Genomic DNA, 21,065 nt, shown 5'->3' with positions numbered 1-21,065 from the left:
TTCGCAGCAATGCAGGCTGCTATTCTCCCATGGAGACGATCGTAGAGATGCTGGATGTAGTCCTGTGGAACGGCTTGCCATGCCATTTCCACCTGGCGCCTCAGTTGGACCAGCGTTCGTGCTGGACGTGCAGACCGCGTGAGACGACGCTTCATCCAGTCCCAAACATGCTCAATGGGGGACAGATCCGGAGATCTTGCTGGCCAGGGTAGTTAACTTACACCTTCTAGAGCACGTTGGGTGGCACGGGATACATGCGGACGTGCATTGTCCTGTTGGAACAGCAAGTTCCCTTGCCGGTCTAGGAATGGTAGAACGATGGGTTCGATGACGGTTTGGATGTACCGTGCACTATTCAGTGTCCCCTCGACGATCACCAGTGGTGTACGGCCAGTGTAGGAGATCGCTCCCCACACCATGATGCCGGGTGTTGGCCCTGTGTGCCTCGGTCGTATGCAGTCCTGATTGTGGCGCTCACCTGCACGGCGCCAAACACGCATACGACCATCATTGGCACCAAGGCAGAAGCGACTCTCATCGCTGAAGACGACACGTCTCCATTCGTCCCTCCATTCACGCCTGTCGCGACACCACTGGAGGCGGGCTGCACGATGTTGGGGCGTGAGCGGAAGACGGCCTAACGGTGTGCGGGACCGTAGCCCAGCTTCATGGAGACGGTTGCGAATGGTCCTCGCCGATACCCCAGGAGCAACAGTGTCCCTAATTTGCTGGGAAGTGGCGGTGCGGTTCCCTACGGCACTGCGTAGGATCCTACGGTCTTGGAGTGCATCCGTGCGTCGCTGCGGTCCGGTCCCAGGTCGACGGGCACGTGCACCTTCCGCCGACCACTGGCGACAACATCGATGTACTGTGGAGACCTCACGCCCCACGTCTTGAGCAATTCGGCGGTACGTCCACCCGGCCTCCCGCATGCCCACTATACGCCCTCGCTCAAAGTCCGTCAACTGCACATACGGTTCACGTCCACGCTGTCGCGGCATGCTACCAGTGTTAAAGACTGCGATGGAGCTCCGTATGCCACGGCAAACTGGCTGACACCAACGGCGGCGGTGCACAAATGCTGCGCAGCTAGCGCCATTCGACGGCCAACACCGCGGTTCCTGGTGTGTCCGCTGTGCCGTGCGTGTGATCATTGCTTGTACTGCCTCTCTCAGTGTCCGGAGCAAGTATGGTGGGTCTGACACACCGGTGTCAATGTGTTCTTTTTTCCATTTCCAGGAGTATATATATATATATATATATATATATATATATATATATATATATATATATATACCGATGAGCCAAAACATCATCACCACCTGCTTAATAGCTCGTTTCTCCGTCTTTGGAACGAAATACATTACTCATTCTGCGCATCAGAGATCCGACAGGTTGTTCGTAGGTATATGGAGGTATGCGACATTACATGTCTACCCACAGGTCATGTAATTTGCGTAAATAACGGGCCACTAGTTTGCGTACACAGCGATGACGCACGATAGCGACCCAGATGGATTCAATAGGATTTACGTCAGGCGAATTTGGTCGTCGAGACATCGACTTGAGTTTACTAAATGCTCCTCAAACCACTGTATCACGGTTCCCGCTCCAAGACTTCTTAAAGATGACATCGCAAACGGGGAAGACATCAAGCATGAAGGGAAGCAGGTGATTCGCAGCTGTCAGCAGGTCCTTTGTAAGCGCAGGAGAAAGTCTCCCGTAACACAATACTGCTCCCTCCAGCCTGCGTCCAAGGCACGCTGCACGTTTCGAGCCACAGTTCACATCGATAACGGCTTATGTGGAGACGACAAATCGATCTAATTTAGTAAGCCTACACGCCTCCATTGACCGAAGGTCTTATCCCTATTGTCCCTTGCCCACTGCAATCGTAACTGACGATGTCGTTGTGTCGACATTTGAACAAGTATCGTGCTGTGCTGTAGAGCTCCATGTTCAACGATGTGGTCCGAAACACTTGCACGTGCACCAGCATTGTGTTCTTTCGGCGGAGATGAAACAGATCACCATCTATCCTACTTTACAGAGCACACAAGCCTCCAACGTTCTGCGAAGAGCGGTGCAACCATTTAGCGCCTAGTGGTAGTTTCACTGTCATTCTACCACTTTTCGTATGTGCTCACCACAGTAACATGTGAACATTCGACCAGCTTCACGTTTTCGAAGTACTCGTTCACAGGCTCTGCTCCTCCTCAAAGTCGGTTATATAATTAGATTTTTCCATTTGCAGCTCACATCTTCGCTAGGGGGATCCCCTCTCCGTGTCTGCTTCACTTACATACACTAAAGGCCATTAAAATTGCTACACCACGAAGATGACGTGCTACAGGCGCGAAATTTAACCGACAGGAAGAGGATGCTGTGATATGCAAATGACACGCTCTGCAGAGCATTCACACAAGGTTAGCGCCGGTCGCGACACCTACAACGTGCTGACATGAGGAAAGTTTCCAACCGATTTCTCATACACAAACAGCAGTTGACCGGCGTTGCCTGGTGAAACGTTGTTGTGATGCCTCGTGTAAGGAGGAGAAATGCGTACCATCACGTTTCCGACTTTGATAAAGGTCGGATTGTAGCCTATCGCGATTGCGGTTTATCGTATGACGACATTGCTGCTCGATGGTCGATATCCAATGACTGCTAGGAGAATATGGAATCGGTGGGTTCTGGAGGGTAATACGGAACGCCGTGCTGGATCCCAACGACCTCGTATCACTAGCAGTCGATATGAAAGGCATCTTATCCGCAAGACTGTAACGGATCATGCAGACACGTCTCGATCCGTGAGTCAACAGATGGGGACGTTTGCAAGACAACAAACATCTGCACGAACAGTTCGACGACGTTCGCAGCAGCATGGACTATCAGCTCGGAGACCATGGCAGCGGTTACCCTTAACGCTACATCACAGACAGGAGCGCCTGCGATGGTGTACTCAACGACGAACCTGGGTGCACGAATGGCAAAACGTCATTTTTTCGGATGAATCCAGGTTCTGTTTACAGCATCATGATGGTCGCATCCGTGTTTGGCGACATCGCGGTGAATGCACATTGGATGCGTGTAATCGTCATCGCCATACTGGCATATCACCCGGCTTGATGGTATGAGGTGCCACTGGTTACACGTCTCGGTCACCTCTTGTTCGCATTGGCGGCACTTTGAACAATGGACGTTAGATTTCAGATGTGTTACGACCCGTGGCTCTACCTGTCATTCGATTCCTACGAAATCCTACATTTCAGCAGGATAATGCACGACCGCATGTTGCAGGTCCTGTACGGGCCTTTCTGGATACAGAAAATGTTCGACTGCTGCCCTGGCCAGCACATTCTCCAGATCTCTCACCAACTGAAAACATCTTGTCAATGGTGGCCGAGCAACTGGCTCGTCACAATACGCCAGTCACTACTCTTGATGAACTGTGGTATCGTGTTGAAGCTGCATGGGCAGCTGTACTTGTACACGCCAACCGAGCTCTGTTTGACTCAATTCAATTATTCAAATGTGTGTAAAATCTTATGGGACTTAACTGCTAAGGTCATCAGTCCCTAAGCTCACACACTACTTAACCTAAATTATCCTAAGGACAAACACACACACCCATGCCCGAGGGAGGACTCGAACCTTCGCTTTTACCAGCCGCCCAGTCTATGACTGCAGCCCCCTAGACCGCTCGGCTAATCCCGCGCTGACTCAATTCCCAGGCGTATCAAGGCCGTTATTACGGCCAGTGATGGTTGTTCTGGGTACTGATTTCTCAGGATCTATGCACCCAAATTGCGTGAAAATGTAATCAAATGTCAGTTCTAGTATAATATATCTGTCCAATAAAACCCGTTTATCATCTGCATCTCTTCTTGGTGTAGCAATTTTAATGGCCAGAAGTGTACTTCTGTTGTCGCGTCACGTGCCCGTAACGCTACCAGGCGGTATCCAACGTCGCGATGGGCAGTGGTCGTAATGTTTTAGCTTATCAGAATTGTGGTGTCACCGCCAGACACCACACTTGCTAGGTGGTAGCCTTTAAATCGGCCGCGGTCCATTAGTATACGCCGGACCCGCGTGTCGCCACTGTCAGTGATAGCAGACCGAGCGCCACCACACGACAGGTCTAGAGGGACGTCCTGGCACTCGCCCCAGTTGCACAGCCGACTTTGCTAGCGAAGCTACACTGAACGATACGCTCTCATTTGCCGAGACGATAGTTAGCATAGCCTTCAGCTAAGTCATTGCCTACGACCTAGCAAGGCGCCATAGCTTTCATAATTAATATTGTGAAGCATGTATCATCAAGAGCGATGTTCTACAAATGTGGATTAAAGTTAAGTATTACAGCAACTGCGTCCATTTTCTAAGTTCTGATTTCCTTTTAACTTTTCCACACCCCACGCCAATCTGCGTGAGCTTAACGCGTGCCTTTCGGCTTCCTCTCGTTGTGACTTGGCTGTCGTGCTAAGTCACGACAAGAATATACACTCCTGGAAATTGAAATAAGAACACCATGTATTCATTGTCCCAGGAAGGGGAAACTTTATTGACACATTCCTGGGGTCAGATACATCACATGATCACACTGACAGAACCACAGGCACATAGACACAGGCAACAGAGCATGCACAATGTCGGAACTAGTACAGTGTATATCCACCTTTCGCAGCAATGCAGGCAGCTATTCTCCCATGGAGACGATCGTAGAGATGCTGGATGTAGTCCTATGGAACGGCTTGCCATGCCATTTCCACCTGGCGCCTCAGATGGACCAGCGTTTGTGCTGGACGTGCAGACCGCGTGAGACGACGCTTCATCCAGTCCCAAACATGCTCAATGGGGGACAGATCCGGAGATCTTGCTGGCCAGGGTAGTTGACTTACACCTTCTAGAGCACGTTGGGTGGCACGGGATACATGCGGACGTGCATTGTCCTGTTGGAACAACAAGTTCCCTTGCCGGTCTAGGAATGGTAGAACGATGGGTTCGATGACGGTTTGGATGTACCGTGCACTATTCAGTGTCCCCTCGACGATCACCAGTGGTGTACGGCCAGTGTAGGAGATCGCTCCCCATACCATGATGCCGGGTGTTGGCCCTGTGTGCCTCGGTCGTATGCAGTCCTGATTGTGGCGCTCACCTGCACGGCGCCAAACACGCATACGACCATCATTGGCACCAAGGCAGAAGCGACTCTCATCGCTGAAGACGACACGTCTCCATTCGTCCCTCCATTCACGCCTGTCGCGACACCACTGGAGGCGGGCTGCACGATGTTGGGGCGTGAGCGGAAGACGGCCTAACGGTGTGCGGGACCGTAGCCCAGCTTCATGGAGACGGTTGCGAATGGTCCTCGCCGATACCCCAGGAGCAACAGTGTCCCTAATTTGCTGGGAAGTGGCGGTGCGGTCCCCTACGGCACTGCGTAGGATCCTACGGTCTTGGCGTGCATCCGTGCGTCGCTGCGGTCCGGTCCCAGGTCGACGGGCACGTGCACCTTCCGCCGACCACTGGCGACAACATCGATGTACTGTGGAGACCTCACGCCCAACGTGTTGAGCAATTCGGCGGTACGTCCACCCGGCCTCCCGCATGCCCACTATACGCCGTCGCTCAAAGTCCGTCAACTGCACATACGGTTCACGTCCACGCTGTCGCGGCATACTACCAGTGTTAAAGACTGCGATGGAGCTCCGTATGCCACGGCAAACGGGATGTCATTGACGGCGGCGGTGCACAAATGCTGCGCAGCTAGCGCCTTTCGACGGCCAACACCGCGGTTCCTGGTGTGTCCGCTGTGCCGTGCGTGTGATCATTGCTTGTACAGCCCTCTCGCAGTGTCCGGAGCAAGTATGGTGTGTCTGACACACCGGTGTCAATGTGTTCTTTTTTCCATTTCCAGGAGTGTATAAATAATTGATTTTGTACGGAACTCTCGGTGCGTGAGTTTGACTCATGCTGGCCAGTTTTATCCCATCTTTTTCTCTTTGGCCCTCGTGACATGCTCGCATGATGGGGACCCGGTTTCGACTGCCGCTCGTCGTGTTGCAGACTGACTGGCGTGACGGGCTCGGTGCTGGTGAACGGCGTGGAGCGACAGCTGGACGAGTTCCGCAGGCTGTCCTGCTACATCACGCAGGACGACCGGCTGCAGGAGCTGCTCACCGTGCACGAGAACATGCTCGTCGCCGCGGACCTCAAGCTGGGCGAGGACACCGACCTCAGCGAGAAGGCGCAGATCGTGAGTACCGCGCCCCAGTACCAGCAGTCAGACATTGCGGAATGAACACTACAAGACACCGAAAATCCTTTATCCGACAGTGATTGGTATTCGCCGCCGGGCAGCAGTATCGGGTCTGAGATACTGTGCTTAGCAACAGATAATAGGCGAACGGCTGTAAGTGCGTGTATGTACGCGCTGCACTCCGACGAAGGGGGCACACATTGTACCTTAGACCAGCGTTTCTTAACTGCCGAGTCCGCGACATATTGTTGTGTAGCGAATACATGGACGGTGTATCATTAGACTTTTCATGTCTTCTAACGTTCCGCAGATAAAATATTAAGAACATAAAAAATTTATCGACAAATCGTTTGTTGGAGTAATAAATTGTAAAACGTGTCTCATAGTCGTACCATAATTTAAAAAATTTAAATAAGATGCTTTTTAATATAACACATTTTCAAAATGAACTAAAAACCATAAAATACTTTGTCCTATCCCCATACAGATTCCTAACCACATATATATAGTCCTGAAAATTTGTGACTTCTTAAATTATGAAAATACTTGTAGATTTTAAAACGAGAAAGGTAGGCCGCATGCATACATGATAGTAAGGAGATGAACTATTAATGCACAATTTACGTTTTAGTATTAGTAATGGTAGTAGTAGTAGTAGCTTTATTCATCCGTAGATCTCTTACTATAAGGATATAGGACATGTCAAAGTATTTATAAGTTAAGACAAATTTGAAATAAGCTAATTCGTATACACATACATTTACAGACTTCCAGTTAGAGACAATCATTAGATTTACTACTGTTATACAATACTTTAAAAAAAAAACTTATTAAATAATGTAATGTCACACTGTTCACTCATATCTAACTATCAGTCACTTCACACACTATGCACTCAAACACACACACACACTGTTGATCTCTGTGGCATTTTCAGTACAGCAACTTTCCATTTGCAATCCTGAGAAACTGAGTCAGCATACCTCTATAATGTGTGAGATGTTGTGCTCAGGAAGAGGAAGAGTTGTTAGTATTGTGCTATGCATAGCTTGCGGGTAAATATTTATAGAAAAGGAAAAAAGAAGGAAAAAACATAGTGTGAAGGTGTTATGTGGAATGTTGTATGTTTCATTATTGTATGTGCCAACGTTTTTCGTATTAAATTCTACAACTATTTTCAAAGCAACTACAAATTCACAAGCACAGATTTTCTGGATTATCTGTCTGGAGTTAGGATTCTGTATTGGGCTAGGAGAAATTATTTCACAGCTTTTAGTCCATTTTAAAAATGTGTTACACTTTAAAAAATTACTTTAATAATTACTTTCTACTTTTCAGTTCCATGTGTGTCAAATTTTTCAATCGATCTGAAACATTTTGCTTAGATTACAACAGGACATATGGTGAATTTCAGGCTTGTTTCAGGTTCTCGTTATCTGAGTCAGTCAGTACGTTGCTTCCTTCTGCGATTAACTCACGCAAAGATCTTGAAGAAAGAAAGAAGAGAGAATCGATACCACACAGGAACTTATTAGCAATCGTTGTTATCAAGGAACATTCGCAAGTGGTACAGGAAAAGGGGAAATTGCAGTAGTACACGAAGTAGCCTCCGCCACACACCAGACAAGAAAGTTTGCTAGTATTGCATTATCATCCAGTTCTGAGTATTGTTGAAAGTTGTGAGGCTCTAGCTCACCGAGAAGTTTAAATTCGATTGCAAAATTTGTACGGAACAAACAGGCAAGAAAGCGATCAGGTAAAAAGAGTTTAAAATGTACTGTATGTACTTTGAGTTTTCTTAGTTGCATCTAAGAAAAAAATTCATATTTAGGGGCGTCGCGAAAGTTTGAAACATACTTTGCTCTGTTCCAAAGAAAAAAAGGTTTGATAACTGCGGCCTTAGCGCACTGGTACATACAAGCAAAGCATTGCCTCTATCGCTCCCGCGCTAAGTTTCGAAACCAACATCTAAGTCACCTGTCGAAGTGAAAAAAGTGGAGTGTCTCTCATTAATTCATATGTAAAGAGGAGCTGACAGTTACAATTTCAGGACAGAAAGAAGCTCAGCATCGGTCGTAATGTCATCTGTGTTTTATTGCAGACCTAGGTGTCAGCTAGCACTGCTCCTGTCGTCAGTGCTATAAATACAAAAATAACACAGGAACTACACACGGAAAATGCAAACTAACCAAGAACCATAAGACATTTGTACAAAATACCTGTTGCACAATTAGATGCCGTTATAGGTAGTCATGTAGACTCAGAATAGGTATGACAACACATATTGCTACATAAATTAGCATCAATCAAACAGTAGCTGCTCTTTACAAACCCGTACAGCTAACCTAGGTTTATGCCATATTTGACGTCCAACGTCCTCTATTTCCATTATCCAGATATTCAAAATTGGGTTAAGATTTTTTAATTTTTTGTACACCCTAAGAATAACAAGAATTCAAAATAATTATAGCAAAATATAATAAATAGACATAAAGAGACATAAAAGCTGTGAGACATAAAAACTAAAATAAGCATTGCGACAAATATAGCATTCATTATAGTGAAGTACATTACGCTGCATTAAAAGTTTTATATAAAATATTAAAACGGGAGTAGCAAGCTGGTGTAAGAATTGTAATTGTCCGTTCTTTATTTTATTTTATAATCTAAATCAAATATAATCACGAGTACAAATGTACGTAGACAGTACGTAAAGAAATTTTGAAATCAGTTTCGTGGCTACCAAGTGAAATTGAAAAACAGTAAAATGTTTATAACATGCTCTGCAATAAAATATAGATCATATTACGATCGATGCTGACCTTCTTTCTGTCCTAGATTACGTTGCTGTAGTTACGTTATTCCTACGGCATCAAAGCTGATGAGTTATAACTTCTGTCATTTACAGCTGGAATCCAGCAACGATTTTAACAGGTACACTATTTGTTTTGGTATTAAACATGTTGTAGTACAGTTAACACAATTTTTCCGAAATTTCACATAGTTCACTGCTTCCACTTAACTAAAAATAAAATACATTAGTTTGGCAGATAGCATTTACTTTTTCTGAAGATTTCTGAATAATATAAGTGGAATGTTTTATCGTGCTTTCACAAGAAATAGCATCAGTTGTACCCATAGTGTCCGGTTTTTACACAATATAGTGATTAATGTTCTGTGTCTTTTTCTTAATGCATTACACACACAGAAAAAATATCAAGATAAGAAGCATAACGTATCAAAAATTGGTAATTACAGAGAAAACGCTTCTGTGAGTTGGATAGTATCCTGCTATCTTCTCAAAATCTTCATCATTTATTGAGTTTTAGATCTGAGGGTCAATATACATGTATAATGACATTTATCATTCAAATACTAATATTTAGACACAGTAAACACTCTCAAGTAGAAGACTGTTTGTATCTGGTTGGTAACGACATCTCATCTTAACCGAGCCTCTAAATTCACTAACTTACTTTCGAAAAGTGTGTAATGCTTTTAAACAACTTTACCTGTAGAACGAAATATTACTTCTTTTAAGACATATTCCGTTGCAACCAATCGCTGAACAACATTTCACCACCGGAATAAAGAAATGAATTGTACAGTATTCCATAAGTCGTCTGCAAATCGATCGAGATGTTGGTTTTAATATAGTGACGTCGTGTTTGGCTTATATCACCTCCGGCCTAACCTCGTACTCCCTCCATGCTCCGTCTGCGGAACCACGAGGAACTGTTATTACTTCAGACTCCATATGGATACTGCTGCTTGGCACGAAATCTGATTCACTGACAGATGCAGGAGAAATTTTTGGGGAACCACGACAACATGACAAATATTCATCTACATACATACTCCGCATGCCACTACACAATGCATAATGGAAGTACGTTTACAGTTACTTGACATTTCGTTTCCTGTTCCACTTGCAAATGAAGCGAAGGAAAAACGACTATCTATACGCTTCTGTAGAACACTTAGTTTCCCTTATTTTCTCTTCGCTGTCCTTACGCGATATATACGTTGACAGCAGCAGAATCGTTCTGCCGCCATCTGTAAATGCCGGTTCTCTAAATTTTCTCTTCTCCATAGTGTTTCGTGAAAACAACGTCGTCTGTTCTATAGGGATTCATATTTGAGCCTACGAAACATCTGTCATACTCGAATGTTGATCGAACACACTGGTAACAAATTTAGCAGCATGTCTCTGATCTACTTCGACGTTTTTCTTTAATGCGACCTTTTGGGGATCCGAAAAACTCGATCAGTACTCAAGAATATGTCGCACTCGTGCTCTGTACGCGGCTCCCCTTTTAGGGATGAGCTACAACCTCATAAAATTCTCCCAATGAAACGAAGTCGTCTAGTCGCTTTCCCTACGACCTTTCTTACGAACTCGTTTTGTTTCATAACGCTTTACAACGCTATGCCCAGATATTTGATTTTACAGAATTACATTTCCTGCTGATGTGCATTAATTACATTTTTCTACAGATAGAGCAAGGTGCCATTCATCACACCAAACAGAAATTTTCTCGAATAAGGCAACACACTTACTAGACCTCTTACTTTAGGAAGGAAAAAGGAGTAAGATATCAGCGCATAAATTTGGGCCATAATTCTGATAACAGACAGACAGCTGCCTGCCCGAAAGTGCGTAGAGATCGAAGAGACGGCCGGCCGATGTGGCCGAGCGGTTCTAGGCGCTTCAGTCTGGAACCGCGCGACCGCTACGGTAATAGGTTCACATCCTGCCTCGTGCATGGATGTGTGTGATGTCCTTAGGTTAATTAGGTATACGTAGTTCTAAGTTCTAGGGAACTGATTACCTCAGAGACATTTTTTGAGATAGAAGAGACATAATCTCTTCACAGGTACAGGCTCAACAAAGGTGCGAGAGTGACACCGAGGGTGTTGCCGAACTGAGAGGTTTTAGAAAGACCATTTGCCGTTTTATTCAAGCACGTGTCAATGTTTGACTACCCACGACGTGGTCATGTCACATAAGAGCGCGAAAGAGGAGAGCTGCCGGCCGAAGTGGCCGTGCGGTTAAAGGCGCTGCAGTCTGGAACCGCAAGACCGCTACGGTCGCAGGTTCGAATCCTGCCTCGGGCATGGATGTTTGTGATGTCCTTAGGTTAGTTAGGTTTAACTAGTTCTAAGTTCTAGGGGACTAATGACCTCAGCAGTTGAGTCTCATAGTGCTCAGAGCCATTTGAACCATTTGAGGAGAGCTAAAGGAACATAAACACCCTTCGCTGCTTCGGATCACGTTTAGATTTCGTGTAATGGGTTTGAACGGTCTCTAGTGGTTCCACCTTGCACGCTAGAACAAAAATTGTGTCCGCGATACACTCCAAAATGGTCAGATTACTCGATGGTGTTGCAACACCACGATGTTCTCAGAGAAGGGTTGAATCGTGCCAGCAGTCTCAAAGATTGTTAATAACGTCGCTCCGTTGCACATCGCATTGCAGAGGGTCGTATTCGACCGCAAAATGTGTGTAAATGAAATACTCTCAAGAAGCGGAGGTTCCATTGACGGCCTTTATGCCACCTCCTGCGGCCTTTTCTTTTCGATTCGGTGGTGTATCTGAAATGTTTCCCTCGGCCACCCATAAGAAAAACATGCGATTTCAACGCTGGGCTTCACCGTTCTAACCTCCATGACAGGAGCGTCAAAAGCAGAGGTGAAATGCGGGTAAGTGGGTGTGTGGCGAGCTTCACATTGAGTGACACGCCCATCGTGACGTTGGGCAGAATGGTGGGGAAAATTTGGTGCGTAAGTAACATCATTACCTCACCTAATACCCTACTTCAACTTCTGAGATCTGGCCTTTTTTCTCGCATGTGTCGACGCCTTGCTGTTCGAAGCGTCGATGAGCCCGAGAGCGACATCGCAAGGTTTCACACTTTTTCACCATTACAGCAGAGGTTTCTTCGCACCTTCGAGCCAAATTTCAAACTTATGGGTCGCACTGGGAAACAATTACTAGGTTTCAAAAAAGTAATCCTTCAGCTGATTTGCACATTGTATGTATTTTGAGGCTCGTAACTCACGGCGCGAAAATTACACTGACTATATTCATCGATTGTTTGAGAATGACCAACATACTTTACTGATAATTTCAAATCTTTTAGAAGCATTATCTTGCTAACACCTCCCACGAAACAATGAAAGGAAAAAAAAATTATCACTTACATTTTCGCTGTTTATGCAATAAAAATTCAGCACCAGGGACGCTGTTTTAATTTCGTACTTCTTTTCTATTTCCATTTATATTCGCAACATACATACCACTAAACGTATCTGCAACATTATATCGTCATATGACACATTGCTCAGGACGTGGCATAAACATTATCATGCGTGATACGGGTGTTTTATATATGGAAGTACGATTCATTAAACAATCGGGAACTTGGTGGGGATGGGGGGGGAGGGGGGGGGGATATTACTGGTGATGGCACATTTCGATATTCGAACTGAGAAACTGCCCGCCTGCGGTTACCATCATAAACTTTAATGATGTGATACAGTGTTTGTAAACTCATCCGTCAATGCACATGATGCAAGTCACTTGTATACCTTAGTCCATGCTTCGACCATTCAGCGTCGGTTTCTGAAACTGCCTTAAACTCCGTACCCTATTACTTCACATGTGGCACAGTGCAATTTTATAATTTTGCTGATTTATTTTAACTTCGTTGCTTAAGGACCTTCCTGTCATCATATCGTCATTTATCCTAACAGGGAAAACTCGATGGCGCCCTCTTTCCGTGAATCGTCTAAACTTTTTTTCTTTTTCGTTGGTGTATCGTATAGTGATACTTTTGTGCAGCATTGAACCGCTGCGATTGGTCTCGTACATGAGCAGTTATAATCCCAGTCAGCTGAGGGCTGCGTTGTTGACCCTGGAGGAGTTGTATACCTCTAATGGACGCAATCACTGCTGACCCATGACACTGTAGGCCGTGAGAAAACCGGTGCGTGAACGCATGGAGATGTGGACTCTAATACGTATCATTGGGATGGAATGACTACGATCAAATGATATTGAATGTTATGGTCGTGCCTTCTCCATACCGTAAGATACTGCCACTCGATCACATCGCTAAACGACACCAAGGCCAAGTGCAACGACATTCAGTTCGAATCAATAATGCAGTAGGATTGCTATCGTTCTGGAATTGGAAGCTATGTTTTATTCAGTTAAGGTGCGAGATTCGCATTCGGAAGGATTGCGTTTCAAATCTTTATCTTGGCAAACAGATTTAGGTTGCTTTTTCTGAATCAATTCTGCTAAATGCTTATGTGTTTCCTCTGAATAGTCCACCGCCAATTCCATGTCTCAGTTCAGTGCAACAATCTGTAATGTTCACGTTCTCCACACACTACGAATCTACCTCGTTTTCTTTCGCGATTTTTTTTCTTTTGCAACTGCTCATCATCGTACATCCATATTACAAACAGTTGCAAAACATGATCACACTATATATTTCCATTTAGCGCTATTCCGAGTATTGTGTAGTGACGAAGCCTCCTTTAGATTCATTTGGTTTATAGAAAGTTCTGGAAAATGCTGCTCAGCAGTGAACATTTTATTTATGCATCTACCGTCGTATCAAATGTTCAAATGTGTGTGAAATCTTATGGGACTTTGCTGCTAAGGTCATCAGTCCCTAAGCTTACACACTACTTAACCTAAATTATCCTAAGGACAAACACACACACGCATGCCCGAGGGAGGACTCGAACCTCCGTCGTATCACTTTAGTACCAAATGCTGTCTCTAGACTTTTATGACAATGAGCAGCCGAAGCTGTGGCGGTAAGCATTTCTCTTTTTTTATTTTTTGACATCCATCCACCCCTACAGTCCGTTCTCACGCTCGCTAGACAACGCCTCCGTCTATCACCTTCCTTCACCTGTACACGTACCTTCCTTAACTAAATTCTTCTTAAAATTAATTAAAATTCCTATTTCTTAAAACTGAAACCTTCTTCGTAAGAGGCTGTTATTATTTGATTTACCGTAATACTCGGTCTTCGGACAGTGACCATTTATTGCATTGAAGACACGTAAGAAAATGTGCGTGGCAAATGAAATGTTTTAAGCACCTAGTCCAATTGGTAGGTGCAGGTTTACATGGCACATTATAAAACAGACAATGCAATAAAAAGTAGCGAAGTCCTATTACTGAAAAGGCAGATTACAAAATGTTCGAAAACATTAGCAGACCGTTCAAGGCAAGTGAATTACCGTTAAATTTTGCAACCATTCACTGCTTACAATTCAGTATTTCTGATAATACTCGACAGGCTATAAAAACAATATGTTCAAACAACAAACTACAAGAATTAGAAATTATTAAGTGTTTTACACTGCAGATACATCACATCCTGAACTGGATAATTCACACCCTAGAATAAATGAAGCGCTGTATCATAGGTACGTTCCCAGTATGCTCGAATATTACAATGTACAAATGAGAAACTAATGTAGTCAGCATATTTCCAGTCATTAATGAGTTACTGAATCATATTTATTTAAACTCAGCTAACAGGAATAGTATTTTTCTGAATAGAAAAGTGTAGACATCGTCAAAGAACTTAATATTATGAGAACTGTTCCTGAATACGTGTATTCATTAACGTACTTTTGGTTAACGATACCTTACTTTTTCCAAAAATTGTGCAAAGATTGAATATAATATTAGAACCAAAAACTATCTCCACAAAGTCTTCAAGGTTTTAATATAGCATGTTCTGTCCTTAGAAACATATGTTGTTGCGCTGATACAAAAACAAAAATGTTGCTTAATTTGCGTAGTTTCAGTCTATGTTGTGTTTTATGCGATAGTACAGCCAAGCAACGTGTTTATTCAGTGAACAGAACAGATGAGAATATTGTATAAGGTAAATAAACATGTTTATTACACGAATATTTTTAAGGATCTTAGAATTTTTACACACATTTACCTATACATTTACTACTTGGTGGTTTGTGTTGCTGATTGTACAATGACAAGACATAAAAGGTAATTCTCTTGTAGATCTTGTCCCCTTGTGTAGAGGTCTGAATGGAGTTTTGTACTCTCGTAGAAAGATAGTCAACAATCTCCTAACATAAAGCATGAAATTCAAAAGTAATTCATGAACATACTGTGTTTAAATATATCAGGTTGTGGTTGTGGTACACAGTCATGTAGAACTTTTTAAAAGACATCATATTCGTCATAGACTACAGAAATTATTTATTTTCACTGTTCCAACTTTGGCATTAAGGCCATTATCAAATGGCTTACAGCAAAATATGGTACTTGAGCACATGTCGAACTATAAAAATCCTATGAAATGTGCAAATGTCATCTTCGTATCTGGTCCTTTTAACTGTACTCGTGAAGTATGTAGTCTCGCACTCGTTTAATGTTGCTGTATTTTTACAGTTAAGAGGCTCAGATACGATGATGTTACGTGTACACGTCAAAGCATTTTTAAAGTTTGACCTGTGCTCAAGCGCAATCTTTTGCAGTATGTCACTTGATAATGGGCTTCAGGCCGAAACTGCTACAGTGGAAATAAATATTCGATACAGTCGCTACTGGGTTTTAGTTGTGTATGTGAATCAAAGTTATGATACTTGTGTTATTTCGTATCCTTCGTGGTGTTGCAATTTTAATGGAAAGTGTTGTAACTGTATATAGGGTGTCCCAGAAGAAATGGTCAATATCCAGGGATGTGACATGAACGATCATTCGAAGCAAGAAAGTGTAGCAAACGTGTGTCTAAAATATATACCTCACTTCTTCATTTTCGATACTATGAAAGAAATCTGTACTATGGCAGCAAAGTGTTTGATTTCCATTTTTTGAGAGGTGGTAGTAAGGACCATAGCAAGAAAAAAATGCCCAGTAAACATCGCATCTAAATTGCATACCTTAACAGCTGTGTGCCCTCGTTCAACTTCGCTAATGTGAAATACATCACTTCTAGTAAACAAGTGCTCATAGCCCTTAAGGTACGCGTTACAGAGCCCACGTTTACTGGACTTTTTTGTTGTTGTTTTGGCCCAGACTCAATAGAAATGAGAACTCCGTCCTAACAGGCTTCGGAAGGCCCTACCGTTAACGGGCGACCACGGTGTCATCCTCACTACACTGAGGTGTGCAAAGTCTTGAGGTACCTCGCAATATCGTGTTGGGCCTATTTTTTTCCCGGTGCAGTGCAGCAGTTCGACGTACCATGGACTCAACAAGTGGTTGGAAGTGGCCTGCGGAAATTTTGAGCCATGGTGCCTCTATAGCCTCCCATAATTGCGACAGTGCTACCAGTGCAGAATTTTGTGCAAGAACTTACTTCTTGACTGTGTCCCATTGATGTTCTACGGGATTCGTGTCAGGTGATATGGGTGGTCAGTTTAGTCGCTAGAATCGTCTAGAATATTCTTCAAACCATTTGCGAACAGCTGTGACCTGGTGACATGGTACATTGTCATCCATAATGGTTTAGGAACATGAAGTCCATGAATGGCTGCAAATGGTCTCCAAGTAGCCGAACCATTTCCAGTCAAAGATCGGTTCAGTTGGACCAGAGAACCCAGTCCATTCCATGTGATGCCCACATCATTATGGTCCCACCACCAGCGTAAACAGTGCTCTGTTGACAATTTGGGTCCATGGCTTCATGGGATCCGTGCCACGCTCGAACCCTACCGTCAACACTTACCGTCTGAAACCGGGATTCATCTGACGAGGCCACGGTTTTCCAACCGTCTAGGGTCCAACCGATGTGGTCACAATGCCAGAAGAGGATCTGCTGGCGATGTCGTGCTGTTCGCAAAAGCTACTCGCGTCGGTCGTCTGCTGACACAGCCCATTAAGCTAAATTTCGCCGCACTATCCTAATGAATACGTTTGTCATACGTCCCACATTCGTTTTTGCGGTTATTTCATGTAGTGTTACTTGTTTATCTGCACTGACAACTCTACGCAGACGCCGCTGCTCTCGGTCGTTAAGTGAAGGCCGTCGGCCACTGCGTTGTCGGTGGTGAGAGGTAATGCGTGAAATGTGGTAGTCTCGGCACAGTCTCGACACTGTAAATCTCGGAATACTGCACTCGCAAAAATTTTTCCGAAACAGAATATCCCCTGCACCCAGTTCCATCGACCAATCCGCGTTCAAAGTCTGTTACTTCCCGTCGTGCGGCCATAACCACGTCGGAAACCTTTACACATGAATCACCTGAGAGCAAATGACAGTTCCGCCAATGCACTGTCCTTTTATAGCTTGTGCACACGATACTACCGTCATCTGGATATGTGCATACCGCTATCTCATGACTTTTGTCAGCTAAGTATATACGCGGATATGTAGAAGGACGTTAGCACATTGCTCTCCCATGCGTTGCCAGCTTTCGTGGCTAGAGCCGCTACTTCTCAGTCAAGGAGCTCCTCAAATGGCCTCACAAGGGCTGAGTGAACCCCACTTCCTAACAACGCTCGGAAAACGCGGACGGACACGCATGCGAATGATAGTAAAGCCCGACAGCGCTTGACGTCGGTGATCTGACGGGGACTGGTGTTGCCACTGCGGCAAGACCGTTGGCTCTGGTCCATGCTACCACCTTTCCAAATATAGAAAGCAAAGAGCTTACAGTAGAATACATTTGTTTCACAGTGTCGAAGATAAAGTGTTCATAGCTCTAATGGAATGCATTTTACAGCCCATGTTGTTGTTGTGGTCTTCAGTCCTGAGACTGGTTTGATGCAGCTCTCCATGCTACTCTATCGTGTGTAAGCTCCTTCATCTCCCAGTACCTACTGCAACCTACATCCTTCTGAATCTGCGTAGTGTATTCATCTCTTGGTCTCCCTCTACGATTTTTACCCTCCACGCTGCCCTCCAATGCTAAATTTGTGATCCCTTGATGCCTCAGAACATGTCCTACCAACCGATCCCTTCTTCTAATCAAGTAGTGCCACAAACTTCTCTTATCCCCAATCCTATTCAATACCTCCTCATTAGTTATGTGATCTACCCACCTAATCTTCAACATTCTTCTGTAGCACCACATTTCGAAAGTTTCTATTCTCTTCTTGTCCAAACTAGTTATCGTCCATGTTTCACTTCCATACATGGTTACACTCCATACAAATACTTTCAGAAACGACTTCCTGACACTTAAATCTATACTCTATGTGAACAAATTTCTCTTCTTCAGAATGCTTTCCTTGCCATTGCCAGTCTACATTTTATATCCTCTCTGCTTCGACCATAATCAGTTATTTTGCTCCCCAAATAGCAAAACTCCTTTACTACTTCAAGTGTCTCATTTCCTAATCTAATTCCCTCAGCCTCACCCGACTTAATTCGACTACATTCCATTATCCTCGTTTTGCTTTTGTTGGTGCTCATCTTATATCCTCCTTTCAAGACACTGTCCATTCCGTTCAACTTCTCTTCCAAGTCCTTTGCTGCACAAATTTAGTCGAATTTGTCGCTTAGAATTATCAACGTTCCTGTCATATCCCTGAAATGGCCATTCGTCCTGGGACTCCCTATATTCATGAGTACCCGGGACATTTATGTTACCTGGTGTGTGAGTATATACATAAGCTGTGCGTAAGTGTTTGTACGGCTGGGTGTTGTGCAGGTGGAGGAGACGCTGCGCACACTGGGCCTATGGGAGGCGCGCAAGACGCTGGCGGGGCGGCTGTCGGGCGGCCAGAAGAAGCGGATGTCCATCGCGCTGGAGCTCATCTGCAACCCGCTCGTCATGTTCCTCGATGAGCCAACCACCGGCCTCGACAGCTCCACGTGCGCCCAGGTCGGTACCCCGCTCTTGCTTAACGCACCTAAAGGCAGGACTCGCGCGTGGCCCACAAAAAGAGAGAGACAGAGCGAGAGAGAGACAGAGAGAGAGAGAGACAGAGAGAAAGACGCTTGATTACCAAGGCACTAATTCAAGGTCCCGACCTTCTGTTCGTGGCCGACTGCGATGCCGCACGCTATTCCTGACGTACTACTAATCTATCTTCAAAATAGTGTTGAGCAATCAGTGAATATGTAAAATCGGTAAGCGGATCTAAATCCCCTATTCAGTCACTCGTTGACCACGATGGCACCGAAACAGAGGACGACCGAAGAAAGGCAGAAATACTGAATTCAGTGTTCCGAAACTGTTTCACTGCGGAAAATCGTAACACGGTCCCTGACTTCAGCCGTCGCACGGACGCCAAAATGGAAAATATTGAAATAAACGATATCGGAATTGAAAAACAACTGCTATCACTTAGTAGCGGAAAAGCATCCGGACCAGACGAGATACCCTTAAGATTCTACAGTGATTATGCTAAAGAACTTGCCCCCTTTCTATCAGCAATTTATCGTAGATCGCTGGAAGAACGTTAAGTACCTAGCGACTGGAAGAAAGCGCAGGTCGTTCCCATTTTCAAGAAGGGTCATAAATCAGATGCGAATAATTATAGGCCTATTTCGCTTACGTCAATCTGTTGTAGAATAATGGAACATGTTTTGTGTTCTCGTATTATGACGTTCTTAGATAATACAAATCTCCTTCATCATAACCAACATGGATTCCGCAAACAGAGATCATGTGAAACTCAGCTCCCCCTATTTGCCCAAGAAATTCACAGTGCCGTAGACACTGGCGAGCAGATTGATGCCGTATTCCTGGACTTCAGGAAGGCATTTGATACGGTTCCGCACTTACGTTTAGTGAAAAAAATACGAGCTTACGGAATATCGGACCAGGTTTGTGATTGGATTGAGGATTTCCTAGAAGAAAGAACACAACATGTCATTCTTAACGGTTCAAAATCTGCAGATGTAGAGGTAATTTCGGGAGTACCGCAGGGAAGCGTGATAGGACCTTTATTGTTTACAATATACATAAATGACTTAGTTGACAACATCGGTAGCTCCGTGAGGCTATTTGCAAATGACACGGTTGTCTACAAGAAAGTAGCAACATCAGAAGACTCGTACGTACTCCGGGAGGACCTGCAGAGGATTAATGCATGGTGCGACAGCTGGCAGCTTTCCCTAAACGTAGATAAATGTAATATAATGCGCATACATAGGGGCAGAAATCCATTCCAGTACGATTATGCCATAGGTGGTAAATCATTGGAAGCGGTAACGACCGTAAAATACTTAGGAGTTCCTATCCGGAGCCATCTGAAGTGGAATGATCACATAAAACGAATAGTGGGAAAAACAGGCGCCAGGTTGAGATTCATAGGAAGAATTCTAAGAAAATGTGACTCATCGACGAAAGAAGTAGCTTACAAAACGCTTGTTCGTCCGATTCTTGAGTATTGCTCATCAGTATGGGACCCTTACCAGGTTGGATTAATAGAAGAGATAGACATGATCCAGCGAAAAGCAGCGCGATTCGTCATGGGGACATTTAGTCAGCGCGAGAGCGTTACGGAGATGCTGAACAAGCTCCAGTGGCGGACACTTCAAGAAAGGCGTTACGCAATACGGAGAGGTTTATTATCGAAATTACGAGAGAGCACATTCCGGGAAGAGATGGGCAACATATTACTACCGCCCACATATATCTCGCGTAATGATCACAACGAAAAGATCCGAGAAATTAGAGCAAATACGGAGACTTACAAGCAGTCGTTCTTCCCACGCACAATTCGTGAATGGAACAGGGAAGGGGGGATCAGATAGTGGTACAATAAGTACCCTCCGCCACACACCGTAAGGTGGCTCGCGGAGTATAGATGTAGACAAGTTTCTGACCTTTTCTTTTATATATTAC

The 21,065-nt window shown here is 44.5% G+C and overlaps 1 protein-coding gene across 1 annotated transcript in view; it reads left to right on the top strand.

Annotated features, from left to right (window-relative positions):
• Nucleotides 1–21,065, top strand: part of LOC124802447 (ATP-binding cassette subfamily G member 4) — a 205,079-nt gene that overhangs the window by 127,771 nt on the left and 56,243 nt on the right. The window contains exons 3-4 of the mRNA XM_047263231.1: nucleotides 6,070–6,259; nucleotides 18,921–19,094. Coding sequence (XP_047119187.1) covers nucleotides 6,070–6,259; nucleotides 18,921–19,094 — 364 coding nt within the window. The remainder of the gene's footprint in view (nucleotides 1–6,069; nucleotides 6,260–18,920; nucleotides 19,095–21,065) is intronic.

The sequence above is a fragment of the Schistocerca piceifrons genome, chromosome 6 (genome assembly GCF_021461385.2).
Source record: "Schistocerca piceifrons isolate TAMUIC-IGC-003096 chromosome 6, iqSchPice1.1, whole genome shotgun sequence".
NCBI lineage: Eukaryota > Metazoa > Arthropoda > Insecta > Orthoptera > Acrididae > Schistocerca > Schistocerca piceifrons.
This window is presented reverse-complemented; position numbering and strand designations above follow the sequence as displayed.